At 42.0% G+C, this 24,485-nt stretch overlaps 4 protein-coding genes and 1 non-coding gene across 5 annotated transcripts; all 5 read left to right on the top strand.

The window, feature by feature from the left end:
- Positions 1 to 39: 39 nt before the first annotated feature.
- LOC111776429 (uncharacterized) lies at positions 40 to 1,018 on the top strand. Its single transcript, XM_087118269.1, has one exon. The coding sequence runs from the start codon at positions 80 to 82 to the stop codon at positions 932 to 934; it is 855 nt and encodes a 284-aa protein (XP_086974395.1). The 5' UTR covers positions 40 to 79; the 3' UTR covers positions 935 to 1,018.
- Positions 1,019 to 4,848: 3,830 nt separating this feature from the next.
- Positions 4,849 to 5,811, top strand: LOC111776431 (uncharacterized). Its single transcript, XM_087118266.1, has one exon. It carries the CDS (start codon positions 4,877 to 4,879, stop codon positions 5,729 to 5,731), a length of 855 nt encoding a protein of 284 aa, XP_086974392.1. The 5' UTR covers positions 4,849 to 4,876; the 3' UTR covers positions 5,732 to 5,811.
- Positions 5,812 to 9,292: 3,481 nt separating this feature from the next.
- Positions 9,293 to 10,235, top strand: LOC111776427 (uncharacterized). The gene has a single exon (XM_023655863.2). It carries the CDS (start codon positions 9,294 to 9,296, stop codon positions 10,134 to 10,136), a length of 843 nt encoding a protein of 280 aa, XP_023511631.2. The 5' UTR covers position 9,293; the 3' UTR covers positions 10,137 to 10,235.
- A 1,692-nt stretch (positions 10,236 to 11,927) lies between these two features.
- On the top strand, positions 11,928 to 12,916 carry LOC111811772 (uncharacterized). Its single transcript, XR_015411986.1, has one exon. It is a non-coding gene; the product is annotated as an uncharacterized LOC111811772 (transcript).
- Positions 12,917 to 23,416: 10,500 nt separating this feature from the next.
- Positions 23,417 to 24,397, top strand: LOC111776425 (uncharacterized). Its single transcript, XM_023655861.2, has one exon. It carries the CDS (start codon positions 23,419 to 23,421, stop codon positions 24,307 to 24,309), a length of 891 nt encoding a protein of 296 aa, XP_023511629.2. The 5' UTR covers positions 23,417 to 23,418; the 3' UTR covers positions 24,310 to 24,397.
- The last annotated feature ends 88 nt before the right edge of the window (positions 24,398 to 24,485 follow it).

The following is a 24,485-nucleotide window of genomic DNA, read 5'->3' as shown; positions in this document are numbered from 1 at the left end:
CTGAAGCCCAAAACATGAAGTCAACTTGAAACTCCTTTGGCTGTTCTACAATTCATTGGCTTAGCCTTTTGTAAAAAAGATGGATTCCTTTGCTGCCAACTCCAAGAAATCATTCCACATCCGTTCAAACAGTTTGCCCTCAAAGCCACATCCAGTTGTGGATGAAGTTAACGAACATCTCTGTAGATTGAAGGCCTCTGAAACCACTTCTTCCTCTTCTTCTTTGTGCCAAAAACTTGATGGTCTTCAGGATTTACATGATTGCATTGATAAGTTGCTTCTTTTGCCGCTCACCCATCAAGCTATTGTTGACAACCAATCAGTCAATGACTTGCTAGAAGGATCTCTCAAGGTCTTGGACGTGTGTGCTTTGGCTAAGGATGTTTTATCACAATTGAAAGAATCTGCACACGAATTTGAGTCGGCTTTGCGCAGAAGAAGAGGAGATGAAACTGTGGTTGACGTTCAAAAGTATTTGAACTCAAGAAAGATGATAAAGAAGACAATCCACAAGGTCTTGAAGGGAATGGAGAGGCCAAGTTTCCAAAAAAGTGATGAAAGTTCAGAAATTGTTAGCTTGTTAAAAGAGGCAGAAGCCATCACATGTAACAGCCTTGAGTCCTTGCTATCATTTGTAGCAGGACCAAAGGTGCCATCAAAGATGAGCAGATGGTCTTTGGTTTCCAAGTTGGTTCAACCCAAGAAAGTGGCTACCAAAGATGAAGACTCAAATGGAAATGAAGTACAAATGGTGGATGCTGCATTGTATTCAATCACCACTCACAAATCTGGTTTCCCTGTGCAAGTAGAAGATGTGCAGAACTCACTGAAGAAATTGGAGTTGTGTATTTGTGACATCGAAGAAGATCTCGAGAGTCTATATCGACATCTTATCAAGAACAGAGTCTCCTTGCTTAACATCCTAAATCACTAAGGATGAGAGCTTAGAAATAGTATCATAGACAAACAGAATCCATTTTTGGGAAATGTAAACACCACAGTACATATACAATTTATACAAATACATTTCATAACTTGTGTGCAAATGCGAACCAAGATTTTGAATTCAATATCATCCTCTTCTCTAGCTAACTTCTTGCAATATCAACATTGTGTTTCTCTCTTCCCAAGTGAAACTGTGAGATCCCACGTCGGTTGGAGAGGTGAACGAAGCATTCTTGATAAGAGTGTGAAAACCTCTCCGTAGTAGATGCGTTTTAAAACCTTGAGGGGAAGTTCAAAGAGGACAATATCTACTAGTGGTGGGCTTGGTCTGTTACAAATTGTATTAGAGCCAAAAATTGGACGGTATGCCAGCGAGGATGCTTGCCTCCAAGGGGGTGAATTGTGAGATCCTATATTGGTTGAAGAGGGGAACAAAACACTCCTTATAAGGGTGTGAAAATCTCTTCCTAGTAGACGCGTTTAAAATCTTGAGGGGGAACCCCAGAAAGGAAAGCCCAAAGAGAACAATATCTGCTAGCAGTGGGCTTCAACTATTACAAATGGTATCAGAGCCAAACATTGGGCGGTATGCTAGCAAGGACGTTGGCTCCCAAAGGAGTGGATTGTGAGATCCCACGTTGGTTGGAGAGGGGAACAAAAAATTTCTTATAAGGATGTGAAAACCTCTCCCTAGTAGACGCATTTTAAAACCTTGAGGAGAACCTCAAAAGGGAAAGCCCAAAGAGAACAATATCTGCTAGCAATGGATTTGAGCTATTAGAGCTATTATAGAAACTAGGAAAAAACTAGGAGAAAGAAAAGAAAAAGATTGTGTTTCTCTCTTCCAAAGTGATTTCCCCCTCTACGCTTAAACTGTGGTATGTTAACTAGAGGTCAATTAGTAAACCATTGTTACGTAATGAAGCCAAGTATTCAAATTGGCATTGCTGTCAAAGATTCCAAGTGTCCAAACAATGGTGATGAGCACAAGAATCACATGGACGCCTGAGATTAGCATTCATGCAACGTTTTGCAGGCTGTCTTTCATCTAACAGACAACTTGATTCAATTATATTTACAATAATAAAGCTAATCAGTCTGTATATCATCACGAGGAACATTGTCGAGATATGATGCAAGATTGATTACCAATTTGATATACAAAATTGAAAAGGATTCATTATGCCCCCACAGTGGCAGACATATATCATTTTTCAGGTGTAATTTAATACAGATATGAGTTGGGGACTTGGTAGAGAGGAAACATTGCACCAGCAGTGTCTAGATCCAAGCGCCAATTCCTGAAAAGTCAAAGCAGATGAGCCTCTAAACGTCTCCCTTGCTAACTGGTATATATGTGAGCAAATTAAGAGGGGAAGAACACAGAGATAGCTTATAGAGCTTGCAGTTGGTTGGATCGTTCAGGCTGTTGGATATTTGTAGTTAAGGTATGAAGGCATGTCTGTATGAACATTGGTTGGCTGTTCACCAAAGATCAGAGGTTGAAGCAACAAAGATATGACACTGCAGCTATGATTTATCCTGTTGATGGTTGTGGAATACTGCAGCCATGGTTATATATATCAGTTTGAAGGGTAACAATCTTTGTTTGTTTGAATCATTGTTAGTTCCTTATATCTGAAGCAACAAAATCTATGGATGTTGGTTGGTTTAACTGCTCATGGTGATGCGTTTCATATGGATATTATGTGAAGAACTATTTAGGTTGAGGATGCAAATAGAGCTGGACGTTAATTAGAACTGTGGAAGATCTGTGGTGTAAAAGTAAGTACCATATTGGCTATGGGAGGGAGAGGCACATGGTATATATGTAAGGACAACTATTTCCACTAGGAGGAGGTTTTTTTTTGGGGTGAAATCATCGGTAAAGAGGACTTATTCCTAAAATGGACAATATCATACCATTACAAAAGTACGTGGAAGGTTTGTTGTTCTTAACTGTTGGTATCAAAACTATGGTCTATACCTAGTTGTGTGTCTAGAAATTCTGAGTTTGAGAAAAGAGAAATAGTAGGCCTAAGTCGTGCTCTATCTAGGTGTTTTCCAACTCGCTTTCATAAGAGCAAATATAAACTCTTCTTGTTAATTGGTGTAATTTGTGCTTGTGCTTGGATTGTAACAACCCAAGCCACCGCTGACAGATATTGTCCACTTTGACCCGTTACGTATCTTCGTCAGCTTCACGGTTTTAAAACGCATTTACTAGGGAGAGGTTTCCACATCCTTATAAGGAACGCTTCGTTCCTCTCTCCAACCGAAGTGGGATCTCACATAAATATTGTTTTGATGTGGAATTGTTGTTGTGAGTGGACGTATTTGTCCGAGGGGAGGATTTTTAGGTGCCACAAAAGTTCCACATTGGCTAGAGAGAGATCCGTGACATATAAGTGAACACAACTACCTCTATTGGTATGAGGTCTTTTGTATGAAACTAAAAGCAAAGCCATGAAGATTTTTTTCATCCCAAAGTAGAAAATATTATATCACTGTGGATATGTGGAATGTCTATATGAACTTCCATTCACTATTCATTTAAGACCAAGGGTTGAAAGCAGACTGGAGATTGAGATTATGAGGTGTTCGTCTTCTAATATACCTGGAATTTGGTAAACACAAATATGCAGATGCAGATTGTTAGCTTGAAACCCGAATAGATTGTATATGAGAAATCCACAAGGTAATGGACGGATCCAAAGTTGTAAATAGCTGAAACCAAAGGCAACCTCCCCCACGAGGATAGGCTCAGCATGCAGCATAGAAGTAGAAGAAAGCTCTGCCTCAAGAGAGATAGGTTCAGTGTTACGGTCATGCATGTCTAGAGCGTGTTGCTCATGACCGCATGTCTATGTCAATCTGAACCCTTTATTTAATTTTATGTTGTATTGCCTTACTATTATATTTTCTGTTCGTACGACTACTCGGCGAAATCATGTTTAGGCAGACCAGACCTGAATCCCCTCAAAATATACTATAGGGGGTGGCTAGTTGTCAACTCCTCCCCTAATTTTGTATGACCGTTTGACGAAATCACGTTTAGGTTTACCAGACCTGAATTGCTTCAAAATGTACTATAAGGGATGTGACTAGTTGTTAAATTCTCCCTGCCCGAAAAATTATATGTTATTTAAGCCGTTGTGTTTTCTGTTGCTTATAGTTATATAAAGTTACTTTCAAATCTTCTCTCCTTCTTACTTTCAAACTCGCTTTCGAAAATCTCTCTGTCCCACTTTCTAAAACCTTCTTCTCAAAACGGAGCCAGAGGATTGAGCATACGTGCACGGCCGTAGGCGGCACAAATCAAAGTTGACTTGACTCACTCGGTGTTGGGGTGAGTGCTGGGGTGAGTGCTGCACAATCACAAAGTCCACCGTAAAAAAAAAGTGGATTGTGCCAAATAGAATTTGAAATCTATCATGGATTCGTCTAGTAGTTGAACTTTGTCAAATTTAAGAGGCAGAAAATGCGAGAATGAATATGGCAGCGCCCTTGCTTTCTGTATGGTGCTAACCCAACACACTCTCATGGTTCATAACTTACAAATTGCTAGACAATCTACTGCATCATATAAAGTATATAATAGAGGCATTGAGCAAGCAAGCACGAGCATCCCCAGATATCTCTGAAAATAGAAAATTAATTCAGTGCATTGGGAGGAAGAAGATTCTCACACGGTTGCATGTGTAAAGAGACAATCTTGTCCTCTACACAAAGAGGTGGGAGGGAGACAAGACGTGGACATTGCTCAATCATTTGCTCGTGCATATCATTAATTTATTACAATTAGATGAGTTTGAGATTCCTTGTGTCTCCCTCGGTGATATAAATAGCCTCCTGAAGCCCAAAACATGAAGTCAACTTGAAACTCCTTTGGCTGTTCTACAGTTCATTGGTTTATCCTTTTGTAAAAAAGATGGATTCCTTTGCTGCCAACTCCAAGAAATCATTCCACATCCGTTCAAACAGTTTGCCCTCAAAGCCACATCCAGTTGTGGATGAAGTTAACGAACATCTCTGTAGATTGAAGGCCTCTGAAACCACTTCTTCATCTTCTTCTTTGTGCCAAAAACTTGATGGTCTTCAGGATTTACATGATTGCATTGATAAGTTGCTTCTTTTGCCGCTCACCCATCAAGCTCTTGTTGACAACCAATCAGTCAATGACTTGCTAGAAGGATCTCTCAAGGTCTTGGATGTGGGTGCTTTGGCTAAGGATGTTTTATCACAAATGAAAGAATCTGCACATGAGCTCGAGTCGACTTTGCGTAGAAGACGAGGAGACGACATCGTCGGTGACGTTCAGAAGTATTTGAACTCAAGGAAGATGATAAAGAAGACAATCCACAAGGTCTTGAAGGGAATGGAGAGGCCAAGCTCCCAAAAAAGTGATGAAAGTTTAGAAATTGTTAGCTTGTTAAAAGAGGCAGAAGCCATCACATGTAACAGCCTTGAGTCCTTGCTATCATTTGTAGCAGGACCAAAGGTGCCATCAAAGATGAGCAGATGGTCTTTGGTTTCCAAGTTGGTTCAACCCAAGAAAGTGGCTAACAAAGATGAAGACTCAAATGGAAATGAAGTACAAATGGTGGATGCTGCATTGTATTCAATCACCACTCACAAATCTGGTTTCCTTGTGCAAGGTGAAGATGTGCAGAACTCACTGAAGAAATTGGAGTTGTGTATTCGTGACATCGAAGAAGATCTCGATAGTCTATATCGACATCTTATCAAGAATAGAGTCTCCTTGCTTAACATCCTAAATCACTAAGGATGAAAGCTTAGAAATAGTATCATAGCCAAATAGAATCCATTTTTGGGAAATGTAAACACCACAGTACAGATACAATATATACAAATACATTTCATAACTTGTTTGCAAATTCGAACCAAGATTTTGAATTCAATATCATCCTCATCTCTAGCTACCTTCTTGCAATATCAACATTGTGTTTCTCTCTTCCAAAGTGAAAATGGTGAGATCCCACATCGATTAGAATCGAGGGGAACGAAACATTCTTTATAAGAGTGTGAAAACCTCTCCGTAGTAGACGTGTTTTAAAACCTTGAGGGGGAAGCCCAAAGAAGACAATATCTACTAGTGGTAGGCTGTTACAAATTGTATTAGAGCCAAACATGGGATGGTATGCCAGCGAGAATACTTGCCTCCAAGGGGGTGAATTGTGAGATCCTATATTGGTTGGAGAGGGGAACAAAACACTCCTTATAAGGGTGTGAAAACCTCTCCTTAGTAGACGCGTTTTAAAATCTTGAGAGAAACTTCAGAAAGGAAAGCCCAAAGAAGACAATATCTGCTTGCGGTGGGCTTGGACGGTTACAAATGGTATCAGAACCAAACATCGGGCGGTATGCCAACGAGGACGCTGGCCCCAAGGGAGTGGATTGTGAAATCCCACGTTGGTTGCAGAGGAGAATGAAACACTTCTTATAAGGGTGTAAAAAACTCTCCCTAATAGACGCGTTATAAAATCTTGAGAGGAACCCCATAAGAGAAAGCGTAAAGAGGACAATATCTACCGGTGGTGGGCTTGGGCTATTACACCAGAAAATGGCAAACTGTGATAAGGAAAAGAAAAAAAAAAGAAAAAAATAATGTGTCTCTTTTCCAATGTGATTTTCCCCTCTAGGCTTAAACTGTAGTATGTTAACTAGAGGTCAATTGGTAAACCATGGTTACGTAATGAAGCCAAGTATTCAAATTGGCATTGCTGTCAAAGATTCCAAGTGTCCAAACAATGTTGATGAGCACAAGAATCACATGGACGCCTGAGATTAACTTTCATGCAACGTTTTGCAGGCTGTCTTTCATCTAACAGACAACTTGATTCAATTATATTTACAATAATAAAGCTAATCCGTCTGTATATCATCACGAGGAACATTGTCGAGATATGATGCAAGATTGATTACCAATTTGATATACAAAATTGAAAAGGATTCATTATGCCCCCACAGTGGCAGACATATATCATTTTTCAGGTGTAATTTAATACAGATATGAGTTGGGGACTTGGTAGAAAGGAAACATTGCACCAGCAGTGTCTAGATCCAAGCAGAAGATGCCTAAACATGCGCCAACTCCTGAAAAGTCAAAGCAGATGAGCCTCTAAACGTCTCCCTTGCTAACTGGTATATATGTGAGCAAATTAAGAGGGGAGGAACACAGAGATAGCTTATAGAGCTTGCAGTTGGTTGGATCGTTCAGGCTGTTGGATATTTGTAGTTAAGGTATGAAGGAATGTCTGTACGAACATTGGTTGGCTGTTCATCAAAGATCAGAGGCTGAAGCAACAAAGATATGACACTGCAGCTATGGTTTATCCTGTTGATGGTTGTGGAATACAGCAGCCATGGTTATATGTATCAGTTTGAAGGGTAACAATCTTTGTTTGTTTGAATCATTATGAATTCCTTGTATCTAATGCAACAAAATCCATGGCTGTTGGTTGGTATTAACTGCTCATGGTGATGCGTTCCATATGGCTATTATGTGAAGAACTATTGAGGTTGAGGATGCAAATAGAGCTTGGCGTTGATTAGAACTGTGGAAGATCTGTGGTGAGAAAGTAAGTACCATATTGGCTATGGAAGAGAGAGGCTCATGGTATATATATGTAAGGACAACTATTTCCACTGGTAAGAAGTTTTTTTTGGGTGAAATTATCTCACGAGGGCTTATTCCTAAAATGGACGATATCATACCATTGCAAAAACACATGGAAGATTTGTTGTCTTTATCAATTGGTATCAAAACTATGGTCTATACCTAGTTGCGTGTTAAGAATTGCTCTGAGTTTGAGAAAAGAGAAATAGTAGGCCTAAGTTGTGCTCTATCTAGGTGTTTCCCAACTCGCCATCGTAAGAGCAAAAATAAACTCTTCTTGTTAATTGGTGTGATATGTGCTTGTGCCTCGATTGCAACAACCTAAGCTCACCGCTAGCACGTATTGTCCGTTTTGATCCGTTACGTATCGCCATCAGCTTCACGGTTTTAAAACGCGTCTAGTAGGAAGAAGTTTCCACATCCTTATAAAGAATGCTTCGTTCCGCTCTCCAACCGATATGGGATCTCACATGAATATTGTCTCGACGAGGAATTGTTGTTGTGAGTGGACATATTTGTTCAAAGGGAAGATTTTTAGGTGCAACAAAAGTTCTACCTTGGCTAAGAAAGGGAAAGATCCATGGCACATAAGTGAACACAATTACATCTATTGGTACGAGGTTTTTGGGTGAAACTAAAAGTAAAGCCACGAGAGTTTTTTTTCCATCCCAAAGTAGACAATATTATATCATTGTGAAGATTTGTGAAGGCTCGTTGTCCTTAACGATCATGCTTATTATCCTACATTACTTATCTCGACAAGAAAAGTCAATCACATCATGATGATTGAGAACATCATGAGTCAGCGTTTCTGATCTTTTCCTTCTTTGTTAGCAGAAATTAGAAAGCAAAAGGAAAAAAAATGTATTAAAATGTGAGATCCCACGTTGGTTGGGGAGGAGAACGAAACATTCTTTATAAGGGTGTGGAAACCTCTCCCTAGCAGACGCGTTTTAAAACCCTTGAGGGGAAGCTCAAAAGGGAAAGTCCAAAGAAGACAATATCTGTTAGTGATGGACTCGGACCGTTACATATGACTAAATGCCTTATGGCTCCATTCTTCCCTGATTGAAGGACCTCAAAGTACGGAAGGCTGTCTTAATGTAATTTTATCAAATGTAAAAAGCTGGAAATGACAAAATAAATATGGCAGCACCATTTCTGTAAGATGCCAACTCTGTCAACAGCACTCTTGTTTTTCATAATGCACAGACTATTCAGCAATCTATTGCAGACTATGAAGTAGATAATAGAGGCATTTAGCAAGCGACTAAAGAGGGGAAAACCCTTTACATTTCAATGCATTGGGAGTAAGAAGATTCTCACAGATTTGCATGTGTAAAGCGACAGTCTTGTCCTCTGCAGAAGCAGACACAGTTCTATATTTTTATACAGCTCAATTGGCCTTGTATATGTAGGAGACACTCGATTTCAATACAGCTATGAGTTATGAAGAAATGCCTTTTGTGTCAGATACATCCAATGGATTATAAAGAAATTAGTATCAATAATGGTGATAAAAAAGAGGTGGGAGGGAGACATGGCATGAACATTGCTGAATTATTAGCTTCTGCAGATTAATTACTTAATTATAATTAGATGAGCTTGAGATTCCTCATGTCTCCCTCAGCCAATATAAATAGGCCTCTGAGGCCAAAACATGGAAGTCAAGTTGAAACTGCTTTAGCTGTTCTTTTGTGAAAGAAAAATGGATTCCTTTGCTACAAACGCACAGAAATCATTCCACATCCGTTCAAACAGTTTGCCTTCAAAGCCACATCCAGTTGTGGATGAGGTTGATGAACATCTCTGCAGAGTGAAGGCCTGTGAAGCCACTTCTTCATCTTCTTCTTTGTGTCAAAAACTTGATGGGCTTCAAGATTTGCATGATTGCATTGAGAAGTTGCTTGTTTTGCCACTCACCCATCAAGCTATTGTTGACAACAAATCAGTTGATGAGTTGCTAGAAGGATCTCTCAAGCTCTTGGATTTGTGTACTATGGCTAAAGATATGATATCACAGATGAAAGAATGTGCACATGAACTCGAGTCATCGTTGCGCAGAAGAAGAGGAGATGACATTGTAGTTGATGTTCAAAAGTATATGAACTCAAGGAAGATGATGAAGAAGGCAATCCACAAGGCCTTGAAGGGAATGGAAAGAACAAGTTCCCAAAAAAGCAATGAAAATTCAGAGATTGTCAGTTTATTAAAAGAGACAGAAGTGGTCACATATAGCACCATTGAATCCTTGTTGTCCTTTCTAGCTGGACCAAAGTTGGCATCAAAGATGAACAGATGGTCTTTGGTTTCTAAGTTGATGCAATCTAAGAGAGTTGCCTGCAAAGATGGAAATGAAGTAGAGATGGTGGATGCTGCATTATACTCAATCATCAATCACAAATTTGATATCCTTGTGCAAGGTGAAGATGTGCAGAACTCACTGAAGAAATTGGAGTTGTGTATTCGTGACATCGAAGAAGATCTCGAGAGTCTATATCGACGTCTTATCAAGAACAGAGTCGCTTTTCTAAACATCCTAAATTACTAAGGATGAAAGCTTAGGAAATAGTTGCATAGTCCATTCCAATGGAATCCATTTTTGTCGAATGTAAACACCACAATACATAGATAATATATACAGATACATTTCAACCAAGATTGTGACTTCCCTATCATCTTCTTCTCTAGCTAACTTCTTGCAATATTAGTATTGTTGATATTGTTGGGAATGCGAACATAGTCATTTGTGACATAGAAGTGAGGACGATCCTTAGTATGTAAGGATACTAACTCCATTGGTACGAGACGTTTTGACTTGTACTGTAAACTTAGTCCAAAGTAAAGACTTCCCATCATCCATCTCACCATTTTGGTCTTTTAACTCTACACGTTATTTGTTTTAACCGTCGGGATTGCAAACTGTTTAAGAAAATGAAGTGTAACAGCCCAAGCCCACCACTAGTAGATATTGTTAGGAATCACGACTCTCCATAATGATACAATATTGTCCCTGTCACGGTCCTACATTTCTGAACGTGCGGCGTCGTGATCTTGACACACTCACGACTAGCCTTAAGGGGAATTAAGCCTCATATATATTTTTCGCCTCGGCTTTGTGGCTTCATCGGACCTTAAGCGAGGTTTGTCTTCGTCAATCGAACATCGCTTGTGCGGAATCCAAGCTTGTTCGACCACACACACTGCCTGCGCATGCATGTTCAATCGTCTGCGACACATCCGACTTGCCTCTACACTAGGCCAAGTCATTCGGCTCGACCTTGCCTCTGCTCGGGCCAAGGTCTCTCAATGCAACGTCGCATCTCATCTTGTCATCTCGATCCCTATCAACAGGGTCCATATGTCTTGACGCCATCATAACTCGTTCGGTCATGCCATCGAGAATGGGCCCGCGTCGTCGTTCATCTCATCAGGACTTCCCGAACATCCATCCATCCGGGTTCTATCGAGGCATAGGCCCTCCCGTGCCCATGCCAAGTCATTTACGAATACCGTACCAGATAGCGGGTGTATGTAGCAACCTCCACAACACACGGGCTAGGGCGCAATACCGGCACACCCGTGCCGTCCGATACTGTCCTTCAAAAACCCATTTCAAAGGAAGTCACCTGAGACACTCATCTCGGCACGCTCGCTCACATTGTGACACACGTATGTGCCACAGGGTAGCTCACTTAGGCCATAGGGCCCTCCCATGGCTTTGCTTTGGGCTTCCCCAGAAGGCCTCATTCCAATGAAGATATATTCCTTACTTATAAATCCATGATCATTTCCTAAATTAGTCAACGTGGAACTCTCTCCCAACAATTCTTATCAAATATTGTCCGCTTTCACTCGTTACGTATCGTCGTCAGCCTCACGGTTTTAAAACGGGTTTGTTAGGGAGAGATTCCCACACCCTTATAAGGAATGCGTTCCCCTCTCCAACCGATGTGGGATCTCACAAGAAGGGAAAAAAAAGACTAAGAGGAGGCTACTTTTTCCCTTCATATCAGACATTTCTTGTACTAAAATGTGTTTGTCTCTTCCAATGTGATTTTCCCCACTAGGCTTAAAGCCTTAAACTGAGTTTTGTTAACTAGAGGTCAATTAGTTAACCAAGGTTACCTAATGAAGCTAAGCATTGAAATTAGCATTGCTGTCAAAGATTCCAATTGTCTCAGCAATGGTGATAGGCACAAGAATCACATGGAAGCTTGTCATGCAGGTTGTCTTTTATCCAAGAGACAATTTGATTTAATTATATACAACAATAATAAATTTATTAGGTTGTATCTCATAATGAGATTCCTCATGTCTAGCCAAAGTTATATAAATATGCCTCCTTGAAGGCCAAAAGATGAAACTGCTCTATCTCTTTTGTAGTTCATAAGCTTCAGCTTTTGTAAAACAATATGGATTCCTTTGCTGCAAACCAAAAGAAATCATTCCACATCCGTTCAAACAGTTTGCCCTCAAAGCCACACCCAGTTGTGGATGAGGTTGATGAACATCTCTGCAGATTGAAGGCCTCTGAAGCCACTTCTTCCTCTGCTTCTTTGTGTCAAAAACTTGATGGTCTTCAAGATTTGCATGATTGCATTGATAAGTTGCTTATTTTGCCACTCACCCATCAAGCTATTGTTGACAACAAATCAGTTGATGAGTTGCTAGAAGGATCTCTCAAGCTCTTGGACTTGTGTGCTATGGCTAAGGATGCATTGATGCAAACAAAAGAAAGCACACATGAACTCGAGTCGACTTTGCGTAGAAGACGAGGAGACAACATCGTTGGTGATGTTCAGAAGTATTTGAACTCAAGGAAGATGATAAAGAAGACAATCCACAAGGTCTTGAAGGGAATTGAAAGGCCAAGTGCCCAAAAAAGTGATGAAAGTTCAGAAATTGTTAGCTTGTTAAAAGAGGCAGAAGCCATCACATGTAACAGCCTTGAGTCCTTGCTATCATTTGTAGCAGGACCAAAGGTGCCATCAAAGATGAGCAGATGGTCTTTGGTTTCCAAGTTGGTTCAACCCAAGAAAGTTGCTAGCAAAGATGAAGACTCAAATGGAAATGAAGTACAAATGGTGGATGCTGCATTGTATTCAATCACCAGGAAATCTGATTTCCTTGTTCAAGTTGAAGATTTGCAAAACATGCTGAGAAACTTCGAGTCGAGTATTCATGATCTCGAAGAAGATCTCGAGTGATTATTTAGGCGTCTTATCAAGAATAGAGTCTCCTTTCTTAACATCCTAAATCACTAATAGCCAACTTCACCAAAGTTCATTTTTGTAGATGTAAACATCACAATACATGTTTAATACAAATATAGATACCTTTCTATAACTTTTTTGCAATTATGAATGTCTTTTCCCTTTTGGCTTAAACTCTTGTATGATAGCCATGTAGATTCGTTCCCATGGTTCGATCCTTCCCAGTAAAACGCGGCATGTTCAAATTCAAATTGGCACTCCTGTCAAATATTCGAGTTGTCTCAACTCTCAACGATTGGTGATAAGTATAAGAATCACATGGAAGCCTGTGATTAACTTTCATGTAGGGTTAGGCAGGTTGCCTATCATCTTAGAGACAACTTGATATAATTATATGTATAATAATAAGGCTAATCAAGTTGTATCTTCATGTGGGACTTAAGTAATCAACAACTAGCTGATCTGAACATGTTTAGCTTTAACAAGTGTGAAGAAGATCTTTTATGATATAAACAGATCTGAATAGGTTATGAGTTGGAGATTTGGTAGAGATCGTAAAAATCATGATGATTTGTGAGATCTCACATCGGTTGGAGAGGGGAACAAAGCATTGTTTGTAAGGGTGTGGAAACCTCTCCCTAGTAAACGTGTTTTAAAACTGCAAGGCTAACGGCGACATGGGCCAAAGTGGACAATATCTGTTAGCGGTGGGCTTGGACTGTTACAAATGGTATCAGAGCCAGATACCGGGCAATGTGCCAGCGAGAACTCTAGGCCCCCATGGGGGGTGGATTGTGAGATCCCACATCGGTTTGAGAGGGGAAGAAGCATTCCTTGTAAGAGTCTGGAAACTTCTCCCTAAACATACGTGTTTTAAAACCGTGAGACTGATGGCGATACGTAACGTGCCAAGGTGGACAATATCTGTTAGTAATGGGCTTGGGCTGTTACAAATAGTATCGGAGCCAGATACCGGGCGGTGTGCCAGCGAGTACGCTAGTTCTCCAAGAAGGGTGGATTGTGAGATTCCACATCGATTGGAGAGAGGAACGAAGCATTTCTTGTAAGGGTGTGTAAACCTCTCTCTAACAGATGCGTTTTAAAACCGTGAGGCTGACGGTGACACGTAACAGACCAAAACAGACAATATCTACTAGTGGTGGGTTTAGGCGGTTACATGATTTGAGCTCAAAATCAACAATATCATGAAGTTATAGAGATATGGAAAGGCCCATCATCTAAAGATACACCATGCTCGCCTTGAACAAAGGAGGGTAAAAAAAAAAAAAAACTACCCATCATCCAACTCACCATATTGGCTTAGCTTCATCAGGTAACTTTGGTTTACTAGTTGCCAGAGTTTAAGTATTCAAACTAGCCATGCTATCAAAGATTCCATTTGTCTCAACAATGTTGATAGGCACAAGAACCACAAAGAAGCCTGTGATTAAGTTTATTGTAATGTTATGCAGGCTGTGTGTCAACTAAGGGACAGTTTGATTCGATTATGCATATAATAATGAAGTTAAATAGGTTGTAACCAATCGTGTAGGATTAAACTAATGAACAATGAGCTGCAATGGCACATAACCAGTTTAATATGTAAGACAAAAGAAGATGCATTTTCAAGCTTATCACCAATATGCATATGCGAAGCAACCTTCTTGTATCCGTAGTAGCAGAACAAGTTAAATTTTTTATGCTATAAACAGATCTGAAGGGATTTATTTTAGTTTAAACGTGAGTTGTAAGCTTGGTAGAGAAGAAACATTGCCACATCAGTGTCTATATGTCCCAAAGGAAAATGGCTAAACATGCACTGATTCCTAAAAAGTTGAAGCAGATGAAGTTCAAAGTTGTCTCCCTTGGTTGCTGTATATATTAAGCAGATACAGAGGGGAGAAACACACAGAGTTCTTTTCGGGTAGGTATAATGCAAACAGGCCAAGCTCGGTGCACAGAGAACTGTCTTCGGTCTTCCCAACGGACTTACTCGTGGCAACCTTCCGGCTACCTAACGACCTATAACGTTAGTCAGTACTCCCACTGGGGTTAGGAAGTAAGCCCCAAGAAATGGGTCAGCCCCTGGTCCAGGTTTAAGAGATGAATAGGGTCCCAAGTAACGAGAGATAGGTAAAAGGTAGGTCCTTACGCCATCTCAAGTTCAATGTAAACCATCTCCAAAGCAAGACTCCTGTGTTCGGTGAGCCAGCAGTTGGGTAGATAGCTGAGGGTGTTGGATGTTTGTAGCTAAGGCAAGGGTAATTTCAGTGGAAATGAAGGGATGTCTGTATGAACTTGGGTTGGCCATTCACCATTGATTTGGAGCAGCAGCTGACTGTAATAAAGGTATAGCACAGCAGTCATGGCTAGCCAAGGTTGTGAAATCCGTGGTCTTGGTGTGTTTGGGTTGAATCTATAAACAAGACCATGCTGTCTTAAGCTCAAAATAGAGGATATCAGATTCTTTCTCTTGGTCTTGAAGTTGAATATTTAACTTGTCTTCAAAGTCTACGGGTATTCAAAGAAAAATTCCATCTTTAAAGCATTCTAATCTTCAAAGTATGCAGATCTTAAAGTCTTCTAATGTTCAAAGCATCTTTGGTCTTGGAAGAGTCTTTGATCTTCAAAAGTTTCAGAGTCCGTTCAAGAAGTGTTATGACTTTCTAGATGTCTTCCAAGTGCTATTGAATATCTTTGGGTTCTTAATTTGAAAATGGAGTAGATGCATGGCATATTATAGGCTTGAGCTTTGATGGGTTGGGGCTTGAATTTGTGGTTTTAAGCTTAATTAATTGGATTTGGGCTTTGAGTCGAATTGATCTTGGGCTCATTTGATCTTGAACCTAATTTCAATATATATATATATATATAATGACAGTTGAATTGATACTCATACGCTGCTTGAGGAATCAGAATTTTGCCCCACCTAGCTCAAGCCCACCCTAGATATTGTCTGTAAGATTTCACATCGGTTGGGGAAGAGAATGAAAATTTCTTTATAAGGGTGTGGAAACCTCTCCCTACTAGACATGTTTTAAAAATCTTGAGGGGAAGCCCGGAAGGAAAAGCCCAAAGAGGACAATATCTGCCAGCGGTGTACTTAGGCCGTTACAAATGGTATCAAAGTCAGACATCGAGCGATGTGCTAGCGAGGAGGGTGAGCCTCGAAGGAGGTGGACACGAGGCGGTGTGCTAACAAGGACACTGGGCCTGAAGGGGAGTGGATTGGGGGGTCCCACACTGGTTGGAGAAGGGAACGAGTGTCAGCGAGGACGCTGGCCTCAAAGAGGGTGGATTGTGAGATCCCACATCGATTGGGGAGGAGAACAAAACATTCTTTATAAGGGTATGGAAACCTCTCCCTAGTCGACGCGTTTTAAAAACCATAAGGGGAAGCTCGAAAGGGAAAGCCCAAAGAGGACAATATCTGCTAGTGGTGGGCTTGGACCGTTATAGCTTTGGCCTGTTACGTATCACCGTCAACCTCACGGTTTTAAAACACCCTTATAAGGAATACTTTGTTTCTCTCTCCAACCGATGTGGGACCTCAAAATTCACCCCTCTCAAGGTCTAGCGTCCTCGCTGGCACACTGCCCGGTATCAGACCTCTGATACCATTTGTAATAGCCAAAGCCCATTACTAACAGATATTGTCACTTTAGCCCGTTATGTATCGTCGTCAGCCTCACGACGGTTTTAAAATGCCTCGGGTATTAGCCACAGCTCGTATTCATTCAGTCATTTTACCCATTCCTTATAAGGGGAAGCTCGAAAGGGAAAGCCCAAAGAGGACAATATCTGCTAGTGGTGGGCTTGGACCGTTATAGCTTTGGCCTGTTACGTATCACCGTCAACCTCACGGTTTTAAAACACCCTTATAAGGAATACTTTGTTTCTCTCTCCAACCGATGTGGGACCTCAAAATTCACCCCTCTCAAGGTCTAGCGTCCTCGCTGGCACACTGCCCGGTATCAGACCTCTGATACCATTTGTAATAGCCAAAGCCCATTACTAACAGATATTGTCACTTTAGCCCGTTATGTATCGTCGTCAGCCTCACGACGGTTTTAAAATGCCTCGGGTATTAGCCACAGCTCGTATTCATTCAGTCATTTTACCCATTCCTTATAAGGGGAAGCTCGAAAGGGAAAGCCCAAAGAGGACAATATCTGCTAGTGGTGGGCTTGGACCGTTATAGCTTTGGCCTGTTACGTATCACCGTCAACCTCACGGTTTTAAAACACCCTTATAAGGAATACTTTGTTTCTCTCTCCAACCGATGTGGGACCTCAAAATTCACCCCTCTCAAGGTCTAGCGTCCTCGCTGGCACACTGCCCGGTATCAGACCTCTGATACCATTTGTAATAGCCAAAGCCCATTACTAACAGATATTGTCACTTTAGCCCGTTATGTATCGTCGTCAGCCTCACGACGGTTTTAAAATGCCTCGGGTATTAGCCACAGCTCGTATTCATTCAGTCATTTTACCCATTCCTTATAAGGGGAAGCTCGAAAGGGAAAGCCCAAAGAGGACAATATCTGCTAGTGGTGGGCTTGGACCGTTATAGCTTTGGCCTGTTACGTATCACCGTCAACCTCACGGTTTTAAAACACCCTTATAAGGAATACTTTGTTTCTCTCTCCAACCGATGTGGGACCTCAAAATTCACCCCTCTCAAGGTCTAGCGTCCTCGCTGGCACACTGCCCGGTATCAGACCTCTGATACCATTTGTAATAGCCAAAGCCCATTACTAACAGATATTGTCACTTTAGCCCGTTATGTATCGTCGTCAGCCTCACGACGGTTTTAAAATGCCTCGGGTATTAGCCACAGCTCGTATTCATTCAGTCATTTTACCCATTCCTTATAAGGGGAAGCTCGAAAGGGAAAGCCCAAAGAGGACAATATCTGCTAGTGGTGGGCTTGGACCGTTATAGCTTTGGCCTGTTACGTATCACCGTCAACCTCACGGTTTTAAAACACCCTTATAAGGAATACTTTGTTTCTCTCTCCAACCGATGTGGGACCTCAAAATTCACCCCTCTCAAGGTCTAGCGTCCTCGCTGGCACACTGCCCGGTATCAGACCTCTGATACCATTTGTAATAGCCAAAGCCCATTACTAACAGATATTGTCACTTTAGCCCGTTATGTATCGTCGTCAGCCTCACGACGGTTTTAAAATGCCTCGGGTATTAGCCACAGCTCGTATTCATTCAGTCATTTTACCCATTCCTTATAAGGGGAAGCTCGAAAGGGAAAGCCCAAAGAGGACAATATCTGCTAGTGGTGGGCTTGGACCGTTAAAGCTTTGGCCTGTTACGTATCACCGTCAACCTCACGGTTTTAAAACACCCTTATAAGGAATACTTTGTTTCTCTCTCCAACCGATGTGGGACCTCAAAATTCACCCCTCTCAAGGTCTAGCGTCCTCGCTGGCACACTGCCCGGTATCAGACCTCTGATACCATTTGTAATAGCCAAAGCCCATTACTAACAGATATTGTCACTTTAGCCCGTTATGTATCGTCGTCAGCCTCACGACGGTTTTAAAATGCCTCGGGTATTAGCCACAGCTCGTATTCATTCAGTCATTTTACCCATTCCTTATAAGGGGAAGCTCGAAAGGGAAAGCCCAAAGAGGACAATATCTGCTAGTGGTGGGCTTGGACCGTTATAGCTTTGGCCTGTTACGTATCACCGTCAACCTCACGGTTTTAAAACACCCTTATAAGGAATACTTTGTTTCTCTCTCCAACCGATGTGGGACCTCAAAATTCACCCCTCTCAAGGTCTAGCGTCCTCGCTGGCACACTGCCCGGTATCAGACCTCTGATACCATTTGTAATAGCCAAAGCCCATTACTAACAGATATTGTCACTTTAGCCCGTTATGTATCGTCGTCAGCCTCACGACGGTTTTAAAATGCCTCGGGTATTAGCCACAGCTCGTATTCATTCAGTCATTTTACCCATTCCTTATAAGGGGAAGCTCGAAAGGGAAAGCCCAAAGAGGACAATATCTGCTAGTGGTGGGCTTGGACCGTTATAGCTTTGGCCTGTTACGTATCACCGTCAACCTCACGGTTTTAAAACACCCTTATAAGGAATACTTTGTTTCTCTCTCCAACCGATGTGGGACCTCAAAATTCACCCCTCTCAAGGTCTAGCGTCCTCGCTGGCACACTGCCCGGTATCAGACCTCTGATACCATTTGTAATAGCCAAAGCCCATTACTAACAGATATTGTCACTTTAGCCCGTTATGTATCGTCGTCAGCCTCACGACGGTTTTAAAATGCCTCGGGTATTAGCCACAGCTCGTATTCATTCAGTCATTTTACCCATTCCTTATAAGGGGAAGCTCGAAAGGGAAAGCCCAAAGAGGACAATATCTGCTAGTGGTGGGCTTGGACCGTTATAGCTTTGGCCTGTTACGTATCACCGTCAACCTCACGGTTTTAAAACACCCTTATAAGGAATACTTTGTTTCTCTCTCCAACCGATGTGGGACCTCAAAATTCACCCCTCTCAAGGTCTAGCGTCCTCGCTGGCACACTGCCCGGTATCAGACCTCTGATACCATTTGTAATAGCCAAAGCCCATTACTAACAGATATTGTCACTTTAGCCCGTTATGTATCGTCGTCAGCCTCACGACGGTTTTAAAATGCCTCGGGTATTAGCCACAGCTCGTATTCATTCAGTCATTTTACCCATTCCTTATAAGGGGAAGCTCGAAAGGGAAAGCCCAAAGAGGACAATATCTGCTAGTGGTGGGCTTGGACCGTTAAAGCTTTGGCCTGTTACGTATCACCGTCAACCTCACGGTTTTAAAACACCCTTATAAGGAATACTTTGTTTCTCTCTCCAACCGATGTGGGACCTCAAAATTCACCCCTCTCAAGGTCTAGCGTCCTCGCTGGCACACTGCCCGGTATCAGACCTCTGATACCAATTGTAATAGCCAAAGCCCATTACTAACAGATATTGTCACTTTAGCCCGTTATGTATCGTCGTCAGCCTCACGACGGTTTTAAAATGCCTCGGGTATTAGCCACAGCTCGTATTCATTCAGTCATTTTACCCATTCCTTATAAGGGGAAGCTCGAAAGGGAAAGCCCAAAGAGGACAATATCTGCTAGTGGTGGGCTTGGACCGTTATAGCTTTGGCCTGTTACGTATCACCGTCAACCTCACGGTTTTAAAACACCCTTATAAGGAATACTTTGTTTCTCTCTCCAACCGATGTGGGACCTCAAAATTCACCCCTCTCAAGGTCTAGCGTCCTCGCTGGCACACTGCCCGGTATCAGACCTCTGATACCATTTGTAATAGCCAAAGCCCATTACTAACAGATATTGTCACTTTAGCCCGTTATGTATCGTCGTCAGCCTCACGACGGTTTTAAAATGCCTCGGGTATTAGCCACAGCTCGTATTCATTCAGTCATTTTACCCATTCCTTATAAGGGGAAGCTCGAAAGGGAAAGCCCAAAGAGGACAATATCTGCTAGTGGTGGGCTTGGACCGTTATAGCTTTGGCCTGTTACGTATCACCGTCAACCTCACGGTTTTAAAACACCCTTATAAGGAATACTTTGTTTCTCTCTCCAACCGATGTGGGACCTCAAAATTCACCCCTCTCAAGGTCTAGCGTCCTCGCTGGCACACTGCCCGGTATCAGACCTCTGATACCATTTGTAATAGCCAAAGCCCATTACTAACAGATATTGTCACTTTAGCCCGTTATGTATCGTCGTCAGCCTCACGACGGTTTTAAAATGCCTCGGGTATTAGCCACAGCTCGTATTCATTCAGTCATTTTACCCATTCCTTATAAGGGGAAGCTCGAAAGGGAAAGCCCAAAGAGGACAATATCTGCTAGTGGTGGGCTTGGACCGTTATAGCTTTGGCCTGTTACGTATCACCGTCAACCTCACGGTTTTAAAACACCCTTATAAGGAATACTTTGTTTCTCTCTCCAACCGATGTGGGACCTCAAAATTCACCCCTCTCAAGGTCTAGCGTCCTCGCTGGCACACTGCCCGGTATCAGACCTCTGATACCATTTGTAATAGCCAAAGCCCATTACTAACAGATATTGTCACTTTAGCCCGTTATGTATCGTCGTCAGCCTCACGACGGTTTTAAAATGCCTCGGGTATTAGCCACAGCTCGTATTCATTCAGTCATTTTACCCATTCCTTATAAGGGGAAGCTCGAAAGGGAAAGCCCAAAGAGGACAATATCTGCTAGTGGTGGGCTTGGACCGTTATAGCTTTGGCCTGTTACGTATCACCGTCAACCTCACGGTTTTAAAACACCCTTATAAGGAATACTTTGTTTCTCTCTCCAACCGATGTGGGACCTCAAAATTCACCCCTCTCAAGGTCTAGCGTCCTCGCTGGCACACTGCCCGGTATCAGACCTCTGATACCATTTGTAATAGCCAAAGCCCATTACTAACAGATATTGTCACTTTAGCCCGTTATGTATCGTCGTCAGCCTCACGACGGTTTTAAAATGCCTCGGGTATTAGCCACAGCTCGTATTCATTCAGTCATTTTACCCATTCCTTATAAGGGGAAGCTCGAAAGGGAAAGCCCAAAGAGGACAATATCTGCTAGTGGTGGGCTTGGACCGTTATAGCTTTGGCCTGTTACGTATCACCGTCAACCTCACGGTTTTAAAACACCCTTATAAGGAATACTTTGTTTCTCTCTCCAACCGATGTGGGACCTCAAAATTCACCCCTCTCAAGGTCTAGCGTCCTCGCTGGCACACTGCCCGGTATCAGACCTCTGATACCATTTGTAATAGCCAAAGCCCATTACTAACAGATATTGTCACTTTAGCCCGTTATGTATCGTCGTCAGCCTCACGACGGTTTTAAAATGCCTCGGGTATTAGCCACAGCTCGTATTCATTCAGTCATTTTACCCATTCCTTATAAGGGGAAGCTCGAAAGGGAAAGCCCAAAGAGGACAATATCTGCTAGTGGTGGGCTTGGACCGTTATAGCTTTGGCCTGTTACGTATCACCGTCAACCTCACGGTTTTAAAACACCCTTATAAGGAATACTTTGTTTCTCTCTCCAACCGATGTGGGACCTCAAAATTCACCCCTCTCAAGGTCTAGCGTCCTCGCTGGCACACTGCCCGGTATCAGACCTCTGATACCATTTGTAATAGCCAAAGCCCATTACTAACAGATATTGTCACTTTAGCCCGTTATGTATCGTCGTCAGCCTCACGACGGTTTTAAAATGCCTCGGGTATTAGCCACAGCTCGTATTCATTCAGTCATTTTACCCATTCCTTATAAGGGGAAGCTCGAAAGGGAAAGCCCAAAGAGGACAATATCTGCTAGTGGTGGGCTTGGACCGTTATAGCTTTGGCCTGTTACGTATCACCGTCAACCTCACGGTTTTAAAACACCCTTATAAGGAATACTTTGTTTCTCTCTCCAACCGATGTGGGACCTCAAAATTCACCCCTCTCAAGGTCTAGCGTCCTCGCTGGCACACTGCCCTGTATCAGACCTCTGATACCATTTGTAATAGCCAAAGCCCATTACTAACAGATATTGTCACTTTAGCCCGTTATGTATCGTCGTCAGCCTCACGACGGTTTTAAAATGCCTCGGGTATTAGCCACAGCTCGTATTCATTCAGTCATTTTACCCATTCCTTATAAGGGGAAGCTCGAAAGGGAAAGCCCAAAGAGGACAATATCTGCTAGTGGTGGGCTTGGACCGTTATAGCTTTGGCCTGTTACGTATCACCGTCAACCTCACGGTTTTAAAACACCCTTATAAGGAATACTTTGTTTCTCTCTCCAACCGATGTGGGACCTCAAAATTCACCCCTCTCAAGGTCTAGCGTCCTCGCTGGCACACTGCCCTGTATCAGACCTCTGATACCATTTGTAATAGCCAAAGCCCATTACTAACAGATATTGTCACTTTAGCCCGTTATGTATCGTCGTCAGCCTCACGACGGTTTTAAAATGCATCTCCTAGGAAGAGGTTTCCACACCCTTATAAGGAACGTTTTGTTCCCCTCTCTATCCGATGTGAGACCTCACACCTACCCGAGGAGAGAAAAAAAGAGCATGTGCACATATAATTAAGATGAACAATGCAAGCATGTCATTGTTTTCCATTTGATATTAAAAAAAGGCAACTCTTTCAACACCGCTCGTGCATGGCAGATTTTGCGGAATACTCAAAAGGATATTGAAGATATAAAGAAGCTATTGACATAGTGGTGGGAGACATGGCAAGAACAATGCTGAGATATCATTAATTGCACATAACCCCTTTGATAAAGAGAAGGAACATGAATTCTCAATCTTCCCCCATGTGTTCATGTGTAAAACAACCTTCTTGTCTCCATGGAGGCAGACCAGGCTGCCTTAGTTTATGTTTCTAAGAGAATCATGTATAATAATTAATCAAAATCCCAGTGGTTAGCTTGTTCATGGTGGTTTAGATCCAAATCTCGTTCATGATATCTTGTTCTTATCTCCTTCACTTACTGATATATATTGATGAACAAAGACTTGTCAATATTCATCTTCAAGCCTCTCTTTCTCTCTTGTTGAGATAGAAACATGGCTGGCTTTCCTTCAAGCAAGCAAACCAAATACCATACTCGCTCAAACAGCTTGCCATCAAGACCACACCCTCTCATTTCACAATGTGATGAGCACTTGACTAGACTAAGAGACTTCGATTCGTCGTCGTCGTCATCCTCGTCCATAAGCCAACAGCTTTGTGGCCTAGAGGATTTGCACGAATGCGTCGAAAAGTTACTCTTGCTACCCTCCATTCAAGAAGCTTTGGTTAGACAATGTGGAGAGAAATGGTTTAATGAGTTGTTGGATGGATCTCTTAGGCTGCTTGATATGTGCAGCTCAGCTAAGGATGCTTTGATCCACACAAAGGAATGTGTTCGTGAGCTTAACTCGGCGATTCGACGAAGATCCGAGACGACAAATGAGATCAAGAAATATTTAGCCTCTAGAAAAGTTGTAAAGAGAGCAATCCAAAAGGCTCTTAATACTAATCGGAGCATCGACATGAAAAGGAACACGACGGTCGGTAGTGACAACAACGTTATAGCCATGGTTAGCTTGTTGGAAGAGGTGGAAGCAATTAGTCTTGGACTTTTTGAGTCCTTACTTTTGCTTATCTCAGGGAAGAAAACAAAGACAAAGACAAAGTCTAGTTGGTCAATTCTTAGTGTAATGCATAGCAAGAGAGAAGTGTGTCCTGAAGTAGAGGCAGAACTCAATGAATTTTCCAATATGGACAATGCATTGAACTCTGTTACATACCAAAAGCCAAGCAAAGGCAAGGACACTACTCAAGCGTTTGAGAATGTCCAAAACCATCTTGAAAAGTTGGAGCTAGGCACTCGAGATTTGGAACGAACAATCGAGCGCGTGTTTCGACGATTGATCAAAACTAGAGTATCCCTCCTCAACATTCTTAGCAACTAGATAAAAACATTATGAATACTGTACATGATATCAGCAATGTTCATGGCATAGATTTTGTACAATTTTGAGTTCATAATGATACTTTTCTTTGCCATACCTCCAAGTTTTTGAGCAAGAATCTCTATTTTTCATCTCATAATTGTCTTGATCCGATTAAATCATGTAAGAAACATGGG

The sequence above is a fragment of the Cucurbita pepo genome, chromosome 15 (genome assembly GCF_057944985.1).
Source record: "Cucurbita pepo subsp. pepo isolate OVF chromosome 15, ASM5794498v1, whole genome shotgun sequence".
Classification (NCBI taxonomy): Eukaryota; Viridiplantae; Streptophyta; class Magnoliopsida; order Cucurbitales; family Cucurbitaceae; genus Cucurbita; species Cucurbita pepo.
Note: the sequence above shows the minus strand (reverse complement) of the source record. Positions and strands in the feature narration are given on the sequence as shown.

Excerpts from the sequence above, each read along its gene's own strand:
- LOC111776429 (XM_087118269.1), top strand. The coding sequence starts at position 80 with ATGGATTCCTTTGCTGCCAACTCCAAGAAATCATTCCACATCCGTTCA.
- LOC111776427 (XM_023655863.2), top strand. The coding sequence starts at position 9,294 with ATGGATTCCTTTGCTACAAACGCACAGAAATCATTCCACATCCGTTCA.
- LOC111776431 (XM_087118266.1), top strand. The coding sequence starts at position 4,877 with ATGGATTCCTTTGCTGCCAACTCCAAGAAATCATTCCACATCCGTTCA.
- LOC111776425 (XM_023655861.2), top strand. The coding sequence starts at position 23,419 with ATGGCTGGCTTTCCTTCAAGCAAGCAAACCAAATACCATACTCGCTCA.